We start from the raw sequence: 15,857 nt of genomic DNA, 5'->3' as shown, positions 1-15,857 counted from the left end.
ATATATATATATATATCTTTCCAGGTCGGGTGCGGTGGTTCATGCCTGGAGTCTCAGCACTTTGGGAGACCGAGGTGGGAAGATCGCTTGAGCCCCAAGAGTTTGAGACCAGCCTGAGCAACATAGCGAGACCCTTGTCTCTATTTTTTAAATGTTTTAATTAAAATAAAATCTGTCCTTTTATGTATATATATATATATATGGTTGCTTAAACATTTTAGTTCAGAGATTCTACCCTCTGAAGAGTGAATAGCACATAAATGCTCATTTTGAGGAATTACAAAGCGAACCCCAGGGTCACCACGGTCCAGGTTGACACACACTGTCACCCCTCAATTCTTTCCACTTAAACCTTCCCTCCCCACCCCAACCCTAGGTCCTGATTTTTTATGGTAATTATGTCCTGCTTGTCTCTATTATTTTGTCAACTCAGTATTTATCCCTAAACAACATAGTCTGGTTTTTTGTTTTTTTTGGTTTTTTTCAGACGGAGTCTTGCTCTGTTGCCCAGGCTGGAGTGCAGTGGTGCGATCTCAGCTCACTGCAACCTCTGCCTCCCAGGTTCAAGCAATTCTCCCGCCTCAGCCTCCTGAGTAGCTGAGATTACAGGCACCGTCCACTGGACCTGGCTAATTTTTGTATTTTTAGTAGAAACGGGGTTTCACCACGTTGGCCAGGCTGGTCTCGAACTCCTGACCTCAAGCGATCCACCCGCCTCGACCTCCCAAAGTGCTGGGATTACAGGCGTGAGCCACTGCACCCGGCCCCTAAACAATAGTCTTTGATATAGGTAAGCATACAGCATATAGTCTGATGTGTCTGGCTTTTTTTTTTTTTATATGTAGAGATGGGGTCTCACCCCATCTCTACCTAAAAGGTGGTTATCGAGACCCGAGGTGGTCTCGATCTCCTGGCCTCAAGCGATCCTCTAACCCCAGCCTCCCAAAGTGCTGGGATTATAAACATGAGCCACTGGTGTCCAGCCCTGGCTTCTTTTTTGTAGACATTATTTTAGGAGTCATTTTATTGTAACATCAGAAGTATTCATCTTCTCTGTAGTATACTGTTCTATTGCATGGCTCTCCACCATACACTTAATCCATCCTACTTGCTCAGGGACACTGGATTATTTTCCATTTTAACCTGCTATGAACAATTCTGCAGTGAATATTCTTATACAGGGGAGCAAGCATGGGGTATGTACTAATGAACGGGACTCCTGGCTCAGTGGCCCACCTGGCTTTCCACTCTACTAAATTGTTTTCCAGAGTTGTTATACTGGTTTACATGCTCACTCACTGCTTACCTCGCTCACTGCTTACCGGCAGGGTGGAAGAATTCCTGATATTTGCACCCTGCCCAAAACTGGTGGGTGTAGCGTGGTATCCTAGGGTAGTTTTAGTTTGGATTTCTCCAGACTTCTCTAAGTTGAGGACCTTTTCATATTCACTGGCCGCTTTGATTGCTCTTTTGTAATGTACCTGCTCAAGTCTTTCACTCTTTTCTCATTGCAAACATACATCCTAGGTTTCCAGCAGGAGAAACAGGCCTGTCTATTCTGACACAAGATGGGTGAATCGGTAACTTTTCTGGTCTGTTTTCCCACTGCTTGTTATCCTTCTGCTTTCTTTAATGGCTTTCTGCCTAGATCAGGAGGGACGGACTTTCTTTTGAAACCCAGTAACACTACGTGTTATTTCAGTACAGAGCTAAGACAGAAATAGCAGACATGGTTCAATGGTCCCTGCACCTAGACAGTGCCATGGAAACAGGGCCCAGTCACCCTCCAACTGCACAGTTCCATGAAACCAGAAAGACAACCCAGGTTGGAGAATGTCACCTTTCATTGAAGGCCAAGTTTTGCAGGGTCTGCTTTACTTGTGTTTAAGTCTGCTGCCTAACTTCCTGTGGCCTTTTGTGAACTTACAACTTAGAGGACACGTAATCCCACTCTTCCAGCAATTTTTCTAGGAGATGATAACAATGTGGACAAATAATTAGCAATAAAACATCTTGGCCAGGCGCGGTGGTTCACGTCTGTAATCCCAGCACTTTGGGAGACCAAGGCAGGAGATCACTTGAACCTAGGAGTTCAAAACCAATCTGGGCAACATGGTGAAACCCCATTTTTACAAAAAGTACAACACTTAGCCAGGTGTGGTAGCATGTGCCTGTAGTTCCAGCTACTCAGGAGGCTGAGGTGGGAGGATCACTTGAGCCCAGGAGGTCAGGGCTGCATTGAGCTGTGATCGTGCCACTGCATTCCAGCCTGGGCAACGGAGTGAAACCCCGTCTCAAAAAAAGCAATCAAGCATCTCCAGGGTAAAGGAGAGCAACATGAAGAATAAGCTGTTTATAAATACATATAAATTGAAACAAATTGATAAAAACAGTATACCACATCACAATCTAGTCTCAGCAAGGAAAACAGCAGGCCAACATTACAAGGCACCAATGACATAAAACAGATCTTGAACATTTTGGTATTACTCAGATCATGAAGGACTAGATCAGGCTGCACTCAGGGCTTAAAAATCACAAGCCACATTACACATATAGTACTTCAGTCTTCATTCCTGACTGGGTTTTGTTTTTGAGATGGAATCTCGCTCTGTCGCCCAGGCTGGAGTGCAGTGTCGCGATCTCGGCTCACTGCAGCTGCCGTCTCCCGGGTTCAAGCAATTCTCCTGTCTCAGCCTCCCCAGTAGCTGGGATTGCAGGTGCCCGCCACCATGGCCAACTAATTTTTTGTATTTTTGGTAGAGACGGGGTTTCACCATGTTGGCCAGGCTGGTCTTGATCTCCTGACCTCAAGTGATCTGCCCGCCTTGGCCTCACAAAGTGCTGTGATTACAGGCGTGAGCCACCGCGCCTGGCTCTGACTGAGGTTTGAATCCAGTAGGTGCATTTTTGGCCCTATTGGAGCAGACACCCTACTGCCATTTGTGGAAATTAGCAAGCTTATACACAAACAATGTACAGATAAAGGCTGGTTAAGAGAGATTGGAAATATGACTCAGGACTTACCATTAAGTAACAGAATATTACACAGGTAGTAGCCCTCCCTGTTACACATCTTGCTTTCAAATTTATTTTCAGTCAGCACCTAATTTTTTTTTTTTTTTTTTTTGAGATGGAGTCGCCCTGTCCCTCAGGCTAGAGTGCAGTGGTGCGATCTCGGCTCACTGCACTCTCCACCTCCTAGGTCCAAGTGGTTCTCCTGCCTCAGCCTCTGAGTAGCTGAGACTACAGGTGCCCACCACCAAGCCCAGCTAATTTTTGTGTTTCAGTAGAAATGGAGTCTCATCATGCTGTCCTCTTGAACTCCTGACCTCAAGTGATCCACCCACCTGGCCCTTCCAAAGTGCTGGATTTACAGGTGTGAGCCACCGTGCCTGGCCAGCACCCAATAATTTAATTGGCATACTGAACTCTGTTCCACCCAGAAGTCAGTGGACTTCACATTGCTCTGCTGTTTGATCTTAAATAAGAGCAGCAGGCTAGGAGAGGTGAGAAAGTGCTGATTAAGCCCGAGGGTAAATAGGAGTTAAGCAAAGAGAAGAGGGAAGAGTGATGCAGATAGAGGGAAAAGCACGGGAAGATCCTGTGGTCGGAGCCAGCGTGGTGTTTTAGGAACTCCTAGGACAGTGTAGCTAGAGTACAGAGCAAAGGAGGAAATTGGGTGAGGTAAGGTAGCCAGAGGCCAAATGATACAAGATGTCTGTAAAGCCATGTTAAATGTTTGACATTTTATCCTAAGCACCTAGGAGGTTAGCAAGGGGGAGACAGTGACAACATCTGAAATTATTTTTTTGAGACGGAGTCTCGCTCTTGTCACCCAGGGTGTAGTGCAGTGGCGCGATCTCTGCTCACTGCAACCTCCGCCTCCCAGGTTCAAGCAATTCTCCTGCCTCAGCCTCCTGAGTAGCTGGGATTACAGGCACCTGCCACCACGCCCAGCTATATTTTTTGTACTTTTAGTAGAGACAGGGGTTTCACAATGTTGACCAGGCTGGTCTCGAACTCCTGACCTCAGGTGATCTGCCCGCCTCGGCCTCCCAAAGTGCTAGGACTTACAGGCATGAGTCACTGCGCCCGGCCCTGAGTTTCTTTTTAAAAATCTTTCTAGCTGCCATCTTAAAGGATGGATCGCAGGGATGGACTAGAATGGGTGCAAGGTGGAATAGGCTAGGTGAAATGGTGGACTGGCTGGGCGTGGTGGCTCACGTCTGTCTTCCTAGCACTTTGGGAGCTGAGGTGGGAGGATGGCTTGAGGACAGGAGTTTGAGACCAGCCTGAGCAACATAGCGTAGTTCTCTGTCTCCACAAAAAAAAATTAAAACTTAGCCAGGCTTGGTGGTGCACACCTGTAGCCCCAGGCACTCAGGAGACTAAGGCAGGAGGATCACTTGAGCTCAGGAAGTCAAGGCTGCAGTGGGCCATGATCACACCATTGCACTCCAGCCTGGGCAACAGAATGAGACCCTGTCTCCAGGACAAAAGAAAAGCCAGTAAAGCGATTTGGGGAGCTGATTAGCTCCATGGGTGTGCTTCCAAGCTAAACCCTGTTTTAGCCCATGCCCCCTTTTCCCTGTTTGTATCAATTACTGAGTTACATTCTCATTGCTACTTATTTAAGCAAAGTATTCTTAGTTTGTTAAGAACAAAGAACTAAAAATTGTGTTCATTTTCCATCTTTCCTTGTTCTTAGACTAAATTACGTGAAATCGGAACCATACAATTTCAGAGTGGCTTTCAGCCACAACTTTTAAGTTCTTTTTTTGGTTTTTTTTTTTTGAGACAGAGTCTTGCTCTATCACCCAGGCTGGAGTGCAGTGGTGTGATCTCGGCTCACTGCAACCTCCACCTCCTGGGTTCAAGCAATTCTCCTGCCTCAGCCTCCCGAGTAGCTGGGATTATAGGCGTGCGCCACCACGCCAGCTAATTTTTGTATTTCTAGTAGAGACAGGGTTTCACCATGTTGGCCAAGCTGGTCTTGAACTCCTGACCTCAGATGATCTGCCTGCCTGGACCTCCCAAAGTGCTGGGATTACAGGCGTGAGCCACCGCACCCAGCCCATAATGTCCTCTTTTAAAGGGTGGGAGGTTTGGTGAGCGCATGGCAAAGTAAGACAAGTGATCAAATTTAAACAACACTGTTCTGATGGGAGAGGAAATGAACATTTGGCTGTTGGTTTGTTTAGGAAGAGTCTAACCCATCTCTGCAAGCTCTTGAGTCCCGCCAAGATGATATTTTAAAACGTCTGTATGAGTTGAAAGCTGCAGTTGATGGTCTCTCCAAGATGATTCAAACACCAGATGCAGACTTGGATGTAACCAACATAATCCAAGCGGATGAGCCCACGACCTTAACCACCAATGTGCTGGACTTGAATTCAGTGCTTGGGAAGGTAAGTTCGTTTTGAAAGCTGAAATGTTAGTAGATGCTGAGTGGTTAGTACAGGGAAATTGTGCTACTGTGATTAAAGCCTTAGCTTTCAGGCCGGGCGCGATGGCTCACACCTATAATCCCAGCACTTTGGGAGGCAGAGGCAGGCGGATCACAAGGTCAGGAGATCCAGACCATCCTGGCAAACATGCTGAAACCCCATCTCTACTAAAATACAAAAAATTAGCTGGGTGTGGTGGTGGGCGCCTGTAGTCCCAGCTACTCAGGAGGCTGAGGCAGAAGAATGGCGTGAACCCGGGAGGCAGAGCTTGCAGTGAGCGGAGATCGTGCCACTGCACTCCAGCCTGGGCGACAGCGCAAGACTCCGTCAAAAAAAAAAAAAACAGATTGGGCGCCAGTGCTCCAGCCTATAAATCCCAATCCCAGCAACTTTGGGAGGCCGAGACAGGCAGAATCACGAGGTCCAGGAGATCGAGACCCATTCCGGCTAACACGGTGAAACCCTGTCCTCTACCCAAAAAATACAAAAAAAACCTAGCAGGTCGCAGGTCGAGGTGGCGGGCGCTGTATTCCAGCTACTCGGGAGGCTGAGGCAGGAGAATGCGTAAACCCGGGAGCGGAGCTTGCAGTGAGCTGAGATCCGGCCCCACTGCACTCCAGCCAGGCGACAGAGTGAGAACTCCGTCTCAAAAAAAAAAAAAAAGCCTTAGCTTTCTGATTTTCAAAGGCACAGCCAAGAGCATATTCATATTTTTTTCCTCCTCTAAATGAGTGTGCCTTTGCACAGAACAGATTCACAAGGCAGAAGTGAAGTCAAAACAAGCTCTAAAGCCTCTTCTTGACTTCTCAGACCAAGTAGAGGACAGGGAGGATGTGTAGGCAGAGGAGGAGTGGAGGAGAGTTACAGCCTCTGCCAGTCCAGGCATGGGTCCAGCAGCCTCTGAGCCCTGGAAGAACAGATCTCAGCTTGTTTGCTCAGTGTTCCCCAGAGGTTCAGCAGAGGCAGCCCAGACTCTCTTTGATAGTAGGCCAACTTTTAGAACCGTGACTGCCCAAGCACAAAAATCCTACCCGTCCTTTTGAAATGTATTGCTCAGGCCAGTCACAGTCTCATATTTCAAGTGCATTTTGCTTGAATTCAGTTTGCTGTATTACAAGTAAGTTGCATCAGCCGGCTCTCAGGATTGAAGTTTACAGGGTTTAGCTAATTTAGGGGAGAATCTGATATGCAAAGGAAGACCATCTCGTTTGTTACAATGAAGTGGTATTTATTTGAGGATGCAAAAAGGGTTTGTCCCAAGAATCCCTACCAATAGCCTCCTCTAGAATGGGTGATAGAATAGCACTACTTAAAGCCCTGAAAAATGCAAGCATTGTGGTGTCTCACCCAGGGCTGGGATATTTGGTAACCTCAGTACCTCTGCATTCATGTATTCCTTCCACTGCTCCCTCATTCATCCAGTACTTGTTGGCATGCACTGAGGACTCAGATGAGGCGCAACCAGGCCCTCAGGGAGCCGGAGCCTAGCAGATGAGTTTTCGAGCATGAGCAGCCATAACAGTCATTTCTCAGGGTGCTGGGGAGGCATCTCAGAGCATGTGGTGCTCAAGATGAATTTTGAAACCTCAGAAGACCCAGCGTCAAGTAATACAATATGTTCAGGGAACTGCAAGTCATTCCGCGTAGGCTGACGTGTGGGACATTGGTCAGGAGTGGCAGGCGGGGTACAGAAAGCCAAGGAGTTTGGCTGTGAGTGTTCACATCATCGCATTCATTATTTCGAGTGAAAGTGTAGAAGAAATAAGAGAGTCTTTATCTAAAAAGGCTGTCATGCATGGGTTTGGATTTATAACAGGCCCATCCCCCTGGACCTCTCATAGTGCCCCATGCCAGAGCAAACTGTGGCCCCGAACCATTGCCTGGCCTCTGTGCCCATGGGTCACTGGCACTGAAGAGGGTTACCCAGTGGGAAAAAACAAGGCTATGAGTCTGAGCACTTCAGTTAACGCCTAGTATTTTAGAATCTCCCCATCCCTCATCACCAGTGATACCTTGAGCCAACACCCCTTCTTAAGGGGTTCTTCATGGAAACATCTTTACACAAATTGGCTGTGGTCAGCTGTTCTGTTGGAAAGATTCAGTAGCTGGAATAATTGCAGGTTAAAAGGGGCAAATAGAAGTGTCATTCCTAGGCCAGGCACCATGGCTCCCATCTGTAATCCCAGCACTTTGGGAGGCCAAGACAGACAGGTCATTTGAGGTCAGCAGTTTGAGAACAGCCTGGGCAACACGGCAAAACCCCATCTCTACTAAAAATAATTTTTAAAAAAAATTAACCGGGCGTGGTGGCAGGCACCTGTAGTCCCAGCCACTCAGGAAGCTGAGGCAGGAGAATCACTTGAACCTGGGGAGGCAGAGGTTGCAGGCAGCAGAGATCATCCACTGTACCCCAGCCTGTGTGATAGAGTGAGACTGTCTAAAAAAAAAAACAAAAAGTGTGATTTCTGATATGCTGTTTTATTTGACAGTGGAGTCAACTTTTATTCTTTGGGGTAAGGGGGTGGAGTCAGCTCATATCCCAGCTCCACTCCATCCTGAGCGAGTGGCCTTGGAGAAGTTACTGGCTGCAACCTGGGGAAGATGCTAGTGCCTTCTTCATGGAAGTGGAGGAGTCAGATAACCCTGGTTAGGTTCTTAGACTCGCACCTGGCACAGTGGCACTCTCCGATTACTGTTATTCCTACAATGTCTTGCTCTTTCCCCAGGATTATGGGGCGCTGAAAGACACCGTGATCAACGCGAACCCGGCCTCCCCTCCCCTCTCCCTGCTCGTGCTGCACAGGCTGCTCTGTGAGCACTTTAGGGTCCTGTCCACGGTGCACACGCACTCCTCAGTCAAGAGTGTGCCTGAAAACCTTCTCAAGTGCTTTGGAGAACAGAATAAAAAACAGCCCCGCCAAGAGTATCAGCTGGGATTCACTTTAATTTGGAAGAATGGTAAGTAGATGGGACTGAGTTAAACTTACACACGGCTGCCCCTTGAACACCACGAGTTTGACCTGCATGAGTCCATTTACATGTGGATTTTTTTCTTTTCTTTTTGAGACAGAGTCTCGCTGTGTCACCCAGGCTGGAGTGCAGTGGCACAATCTTGGCTCACTGCAACCTCCACCTCTGGGTTCAAGCGATTCTCCTGCCTCAGCCTCCTGAGTAGCAGGCATTATAGGCACGCGCCACCATGCCCAGCTAATTTTTTGTGTGTTTTTAGTAGAGACGGTTTCACCACGTTGGTCAGGCTGGTCTCAAACTCCTGACCTCGTGATCCACCTGCCTTGGCCTCCCAAAGTGCTGGGATTACAGACGTGAGCCACCATGCCTGGGCCTCATGTGGATTTTTTTTCAAATAACTATCTTGGAAAATTTTTTGGAGATTTGCAACAATTTGAAAAAACTAGCAGACAAACCACATAGCCTAGAAATAGCAAATCAAGGCTGTGTGCGGTGGCTTACGCCTGTAATCCCAGCACTTTGTAAGGTCAAGGCAGGCAGATCACAAGGTCAGGAGTTTGAGACCAACCTGACCAACATGGTGAAACCCCGTCTCTACTAAAAATACAAAACTTAGCCAGGTGTGGTAGCGGGCGCCTGTAATCCCAGCTACTCGGGAGGCGGAGGCAGGAGAATCTCTTGAACCCAGGAGGCGGAGGTTGCAGCCAGCCAAGATCACGCCATTGTACTCCAGCCTGGGCGACAGAACAAGACTCCATCTCAAAAAAAAAAAGAAAGAAGAAAAATATCAAAACAAGTAAGAAAAAGCCATGAGGCATAAAATATTTACATACTAGGCCGGGCGCGGTGACTCAAGCCTGTAATCCCAGCACTTTGGGAGGCCGAGATGGGCGGATCACGAGGTCAGGAGATCGAGACCACCCTGGCTAACATGGTGAAACCCCGTCTCTACTAAAAAAAAAATACAAAAAACGAGCCGGGCGAGGTGGCGGGCGCCTGTAGTCCCAGCTACTTGGGAGGCTGAGGCAGGAGAATGGCGTAAACCCGGGAGGCGGAGCTTGCAGTGAGCTGAGATCCAGCCACCGCACTCCAGCCCGGGTGACAGAGCGAAACTCCGTCTCAAAAAAAAAAGAAAAAAAAAAAAAATTTACATACTAGTCTATTATTTGCTACCACAAAATGTACACAAATCTATTTTAAGAAGTTAAAATGTATCAAAACTTACACACACACACACACACACACTATACATGGCACCACCTGCAGTTGAGAGAAATGTAAACAAACGTGAGGATGAGCATGAAATCCCAACTGCGTAACATTAACTGTAGAACAAACATACTGTACTGCTGGAATAATTTCACAGCCGCCTCAAGCGTGGGGAGTGTCTGCTTCATTCTGCTTCAGACACCCTGTGACGCCAGTCATCTCGGTGTGAGCAGCTAATTCACCTCTCCAGGAAATTGCATGTTGCAGTCAAAAGTGATCTCTTGGGAGGCCAAGGTGGGTGGATCACGAGGTCAGGAGATCGAGACCATCCTGGCCAACACGGTGGAACCCCGTCTCTACTAAAAAATACAAAAAAATTAGCCGGGCATGGTGGCAGGTGCCTGTGGTCCCAGCTACTTGGGAGGCTGAGGCAGGAGAATGGCGTGAACCCGGGAGGTGGAGCTTGCAGTGAGCCGAGATTGCGCCACTGCACTCCAGCCTGGGCGAGACTCCGTCTCAAAAAAAAAGTGATCTCTTGAGGTTCTTGGGTATTTTTCATCATGTTTTGGGTATGTTTCCATCGTGCATGGCCATAAACCTTGACTAACACTGTGGGGCACTTACAAAGTGTCTCTTGTGATACTGAAAGTGCTCCCAAGAAGCAGAGAAAAGTCAAGATATTACATGAAAAACTTGAATTGCTTGATATATACCAGAGGTCTGCAGCTGCCACTTCAAGATAAATGAATTCAGTGTAAGAACCATTGTTTTAAAAAAGGGAAATTTTCGGTCAGGCACAGTGGCTCACGCCTGTAATCCCAGCACTTTGGAGGCCAAGGTGGGCGGATCACAAGGTCAAGAGATAAAGATCATCCTGGCCAACATGGTGAAACCCCCTCTCTACTAAAAATACAAGAATTAGCTGGGCTTGGTGGTGTGTGCCTGTAGTCCCAGCTACTCGGGAGGCTGAGGCAGGAGGATCACTTGAACCTGGGAGGTGGAGGTTGCAGTGAGCCGAGATTGCACCACTGCACTCCACAGCCTGGTGACAGAGCGAGACTCCGTCTCAAAAAAAAAAAAAAGGGAAATTCATGAAGGCATCAATATAGCTTTACCAGGAGGTGCAAAAACCTTGCACTTTTTGCAAAATACCTATTTATCTTGTATTGAAAATGTAGCTTTTGGCCAGGTGCGGTGGTTCATTCCTGTAATCCCAGCACTTTGGGAGGCCAAGGTGGGTGGATCACCTGAGATCAGGAGTTCGAGACCAGCCTGACCAATATGGTGAAACCCCATCTCTACTAAAAGCACAAAAAGGAGCCCAGCATGGTGACCTTCACCTGTAGTCCCAGCTACTCGGGAGACTGAGACAGGAGCATTGCTTGAACCCAGGAGGCAGAGGTTGTAGTGAGCCAAGATCGCGCCAGTACAGTCCAGCCTGGGATACAGAGTGAGACTCCATCTCAAAAAAAAAAAGAAAAGAAAATGCAGCTTTTATGTGGGGTGCAGGATTCCTGTTAGAAAGGCATACCTATAGACTCTCTTATGAGTTGAGAAAAAGCAAAGTCATTATATGACAACTTGAAGCCAAAGGAAGGTGAAAGATCTAAAGCTGGAGAGTTTAATGCCAGCAAACGATGGTTTGATAATTTTAGGAAAAGGTTTGGCTTTTAAAAATGTCAAGATCACAGGAGAAGCAGCTTCTGCTAACCAGGAGGCAGCAGACAAGTTCCCAGATGCCATTAAGAAAATCATGGAGGAGAAGGGATACCTGTGTCAACATGTTTTTAATGCAGACAAAACTGCCCTAATCTGGGGTGGGGGTGGGGAACCACAAAGGACATTTATTAGTAAAGAAGAGAAGTGAGTCCCAGGATTGAAGGCAGGGAGTGCTAGGCTAACCCTCCTGTTTTGTGCAGGTGCAGCTGTGTTTATGATCAGGAGAGCTCTTATCTGTAAAGCTGCTAACGCCCAAGACTTCACAGGAAAAGATAAACACAGCTGCTCGTCTTTTGGTTCTACAACACCTGGACAAGAACCCTTTTTCTGGATTAATTCCATTGGTGCCTTGTCCCTGAAGTCAGGATGTACCTTGCCAGTAAGGGACACCTTTGAAAGTTCTTCAGTGCTCCAGTCACTCAGAGCCCCATGAGTTAACACCAAGGGTGTCAAAGCCATCTGCTTGCCCCCTAACACAACATGGATCAAAAAGTCGTAAGAACCTTTGAGGCTCATTACACACAGTATTATATGAAAGAATTGTCAGTGCTATGAAAGAGAACACTGGCTAGGCATGCCTGTAATCCCAGCTACTTGGGAGGCTGAGGCAGGAGAATTGCTTGAACCCGGGAGGTGGAGGTTGTAGTGAGATCCTGCCACTGCACTCCAGCCTGGGTGACAGAGCAAGACTCCATCTCAAAACAAAAAGCAAAAGAGAGAGAACCCTGATAGAACATCTTGAAGAGTCTGGAAGGATTACATCATTGAAGAGGCCATCATTGTATACAAAGCTGTGAAAGCCATCATGGTGAAACAGTACACTCCTGCTGGAGAAACCTGTGTCCAGATGTGTGTGACTTCACAGGATCTACGACAACCAAGGAAACCATGAAATAGATCACAGATGGGGCAAAAGTGGGTGGTGAAGAGTTTCAGGGTACAGATCTTGGAGAAATTCAAGGGCTGACAGACACTGCACAGAAGAGTTAACATAAGACAGCTTAATGGGAAGAAGTGTTTCCAAGCCAGTGCCAGATGTTAAGGAAGAAGACCTAGGAGAAGCCGGGCTGGAAAACAGATTTCCATTGGACAGTCTGGGAGAAGGCCTCTGATCATTCGAGGCTGCTTTTGACTTCTTTTATGACCTGGAGTCTTCTATGATACAAGCAGTGAAACTAAAGCAAACGGTGGAAGGGTTCATGCTGCATAGAACTATTTTTAGAGAAAGCAAAAGGCAAACAGTCAGACAAATTATGATGTATTTCCCTAAAGCTACACCATGCTTGCCTCTCCTCCTTTCCTGCCTCCCTTTCCACCTCTGCCACCCAAGACAGCAAGACCAACCCCTCTTAGCGACATGAGGACAGTGGGATGAAGACCTTTAAGATGATCCGCTTCAACTTAACGAATAGTAAATTATCATTTTCTTTTTAAGAGGCAGGGTCTTGCTGTGTCACCCAGGCTGGAATGCAGTGGTACGGTCACAGCTCACCACAGCCTCAACCTTCTGGGCTCAAGTGATCCTCCCACCTCAGCCTCCGAAGCAGCAGGGACTACAGGTGTGAGCCACCATGCCCAGCATCCTTATTATTTTCTAACATTTTCTCAAGTTTATCGTAAGAATATAGCATATGATATATAGACCATACAAAGTGTGTGAATCAACTGTCATGGGTAAGGCTTCCCATCAATCTTAGTGCTTAAGATTTGGAGGAGTCAAAAGTTTTATGTGGATTTTCTCTGCACGGCAGTGGGGAGTCAGTGCCCCTAACCCCCACACTGTTCAAGGGTCAGCTGTCCTGTATGATGAGATGTGCAACATGGTTTTGATACGAGGCAGCAAGGGGTTAGGACACTGTGTGGCATACCGGCCATACAGCGATTTGTATCAGGTCAGATATTCTAAGTCTAGAAAGCCTGTGGGGTAGTTCTAGAGGAGGAGCAGAGATGAAGCACCGCAAAGATGCCCTTGTTCCTCTGCAAAGTTTAGGGTCTCTGAGTGAGACACAGCTCAAGGGGGGACTGTCCAACCAGGCAAAGCAGGGGAGTCATGGCTATCACAGCCATCTTGCCCTCACATTCTAGAACTTACTGTCATAGGGACATTGAAATTATCTTCTCATATGGCCATATAAAGATAGGATGTCAGGTACTCACTATCCCACAGATGTATGCCTCTTCTGGTTATGTTGATATGGAAGGAAGCAAGTTCTTGTCATTCATACCTTAACTGCCCTCAGCCTCTCAGAAAGCGATTATGAGGCCAAGAGCCTGGGAGATGCAACTCCTGGGTTTCCAGCCCTCAGCCCCCAAATCCTTAGGCAGCAGGGATTGGAGCAGGTGGTCTGAGGTCCCTTCCAGCTTCAGAACTGTCATAATCAAATACCAGGAATGGCTTTTTGGTTACTTTGTTAACATAGTTTGCACTTAAACCCTTTTCAGTATTAAGCATCTTAAGAGACTGACTGAAAATGTGATGTTCTTATTGAAAACACCCTTTCCCGTGTCATCAGTCTTTGGTGTTTGGTGACTGTCCCCTTCCCCATTGTGCAAGTACTTCCCTCACAGGGCTGCTCTGGTGATGCTACCTCTCATGTGTTTTTTCTTTTCAGTGCCGAAGACGCAGATGAAATTCAGCGTCCAGACGATGTGCCCCATCGAAGGAGAAGGGAACATTGCACGTTTCTTGTTCTCTCTGTTTGGCCAGAAGCATAATGCTGTCAACGCAACCCTTATAGATAGCTGGGTAGATATTGCGATTTTTCAGTTAAAAGAGGGAAGCAGTAAAGAAAAATCTGCTGTTTTCCGTTCTATGAACTCAGCTCTTGGGAAGAGCCCTTGGCTCGCCGGGAATGAACTCACCGTAGCAGACGTGGTGCTGTGGTCTGTGCTCCAGCAGACCGGAGGCTGCAGTGTGACAGTGCCAGCCAACGTGCAGAGGTGGATGAGGTCTTGTGAAAACCTGGCTCCTTTTAACACGGCCCTCAAGCTCCTTAAGTGAATTTCCGTTACCGATTTTAAAGGGTTTAGATTTTAAGAATGGTGCTCTTTCATGCCTATTATCAGTAAGGGGACTTGTATTAGAGTCAAAGTCTTTTTATTTAGGCCAGTTGTCAAATGTCAATAAAAGCATCATGTAATTTGTGGTTTTCATTTTATTTAAATTCAGCAAAATCATATGCCATCTACCGTGATGACTGCCAACTCCATGGCAGACCCTTTCTGGGATTCAAAAATCACTTCTTCAGATCGCTGCCTCTGAGGGATGTACAGATTGGCTGGGGAGTTGAGTGCTACAATAAAGGAGGAAGTACCAGGGAACGGGAACAGTGCAGGGCAAACACGGGAAAGAGATCTGAGCTGCCTGGAGATCACCTGGGGTGAGGAGTACAAAGCTTTGCAAGGGTGTGGTTTTGGAATGCCGCTAAACTGAAGGTGGAGAAAACAGATAAAAAGATTGGAAGTTGCGGCCGGACGCGGTGGCTCACGCCTGTAATCCCAGCACTTTGGGAGGCCGAAGCAGGCAGATCACGAGGTCAGGAGATCCAGACCATCCTGGCTAACGCAGTGAAACCCCGTCTCTACTAAAAATACAAAAAAATTAGCCGGGTGTGGTGGCGGGCGCCTGTAGTCCCCTACTCGGGAGGCTGAGGCAGGAGAATGGCGTGAACCCAGGAGGCGGAGCTTGCAGTGAGCCGAGATGGCGCCACTGCACTCCAGCCTGGGCAACAGAGACTCCATCCCAAAAAAAAAAAAAAAAAAATTGGAAGTTGCACACTATACACTGTTAAGAAGTTGAGCTTTTATCTTAGAGGCAGCAGCAGGTTTGGAGCCAAGGAATGAAATGATCAGGCGTCCTTCAGGTAATGAACTTTGGCTGCAGTGTGAAAAGGGTAGGAAGACTGGCAGCTGTCAAAACTGGAACAGTCCAGTGAGTATGTGCAGGCCTGGGCTTGGGCAGTGACAGGGGCACACGTCAATTTCTGTGGTAGAACCTTCTAGAGAAAGACCAGACAAAGGGTCAACAGAGTTGAAAGGAAAAAATAATTGAGGATGAGGTCCCAAGTTTTTTGTTTCAGAGACTGGGCATATGGTAATATTTAGGTAGGAAATTCAGGAAAAGGAGCTTGTGAGGCAGGAAAGGAAGGAGCACCAGCTTGGGGCACTCTGACATCTTTAATAAGTCTTGTAAAGGCTTACTAAATACAACTAAGAATTATACCAACTATACCCTAATGAAGATTAAAAATTTACATTCCAGTTAACTACCTTAAAAGTTAAGTCCACTTTCATCCTACAGATACAGCCTGAGGAAGGTTAGACAGATAGGCCCCCATCCTTTCCGTCATCCCTCACCCCTTTGTCTTGAGAAAGGAGGTTTAGCTGCTTCTTTAGTTCTGCAATTTCTTTTTCTTGCTCTATTATCTTCATCTGTAGAGTGAGGTTAACCTGTAAGGAGAAAATATTTTAAACTCTATTAAAATAACTTACTACTTTTTTTTTTTTTTT

At 47.0% G+C, this 15,857-nt stretch overlaps 2 protein-coding genes across 3 annotated transcripts in view; one reads left to right on the top strand and one right to left on the bottom strand.

Moving 5' to 3' along the window:
* Nucleotides 1–14,491, top strand: part of AIMP2 (aminoacyl tRNA synthetase complex interacting multifunctional protein 2) — a 15,322-nt gene extending 831 nt beyond the window's left edge. For both annotated transcript variants that reach the window (XM_017864771.1, XM_017864770.1), the window contains exons 2-4: nt 5,205–5,411; nt 8,177–8,408; nt 13,961–14,491. In XM_017864771.1, coding sequence (XP_017720260.1) covers nt 5,205–5,411; nt 8,177–8,408; nt 13,961–14,349 — 828 coding nt within the window. In that variant the 3' untranslated portion in view covers nt 14,350–14,491. The remainder of the gene's footprint in view (nt 1–5,204; nt 5,412–8,176; nt 8,409–13,960) is intronic.
* A 639-nt stretch (nt 14,492–15,130) lies between these two features.
* Nucleotides 15,131–15,857, bottom strand: part of EIF2AK1 (eukaryotic translation initiation factor 2 alpha kinase 1) — a 43,886-nt gene continuing 43,159 nt past the window's right edge. Inside the window, exon 17 of the mRNA XM_017864758.1 lies at nt 15,131–15,797. Coding sequence (XP_017720247.1) covers nt 15,666–15,797 — 132 coding nt within the window. The 3' untranslated portion in view covers nt 15,131–15,665. The remainder of the gene's footprint in view (nt 15,798–15,857) is intronic.

Source organism: Rhinopithecus bieti, unplaced genomic scaffold (assembly GCF_001698545.2).
Source record: "Rhinopithecus bieti isolate Rb0 unplaced genomic scaffold, ASM169854v2 scaffold_77662, whole genome shotgun sequence".
NCBI classification, from domain to species: Eukaryota; Metazoa; Chordata; class Mammalia; order Primates; family Cercopithecidae; genus Rhinopithecus; species Rhinopithecus bieti.
Note: the sequence above shows the minus strand (reverse complement) of the source record. Positions and strands in the feature narration are given on the sequence as shown.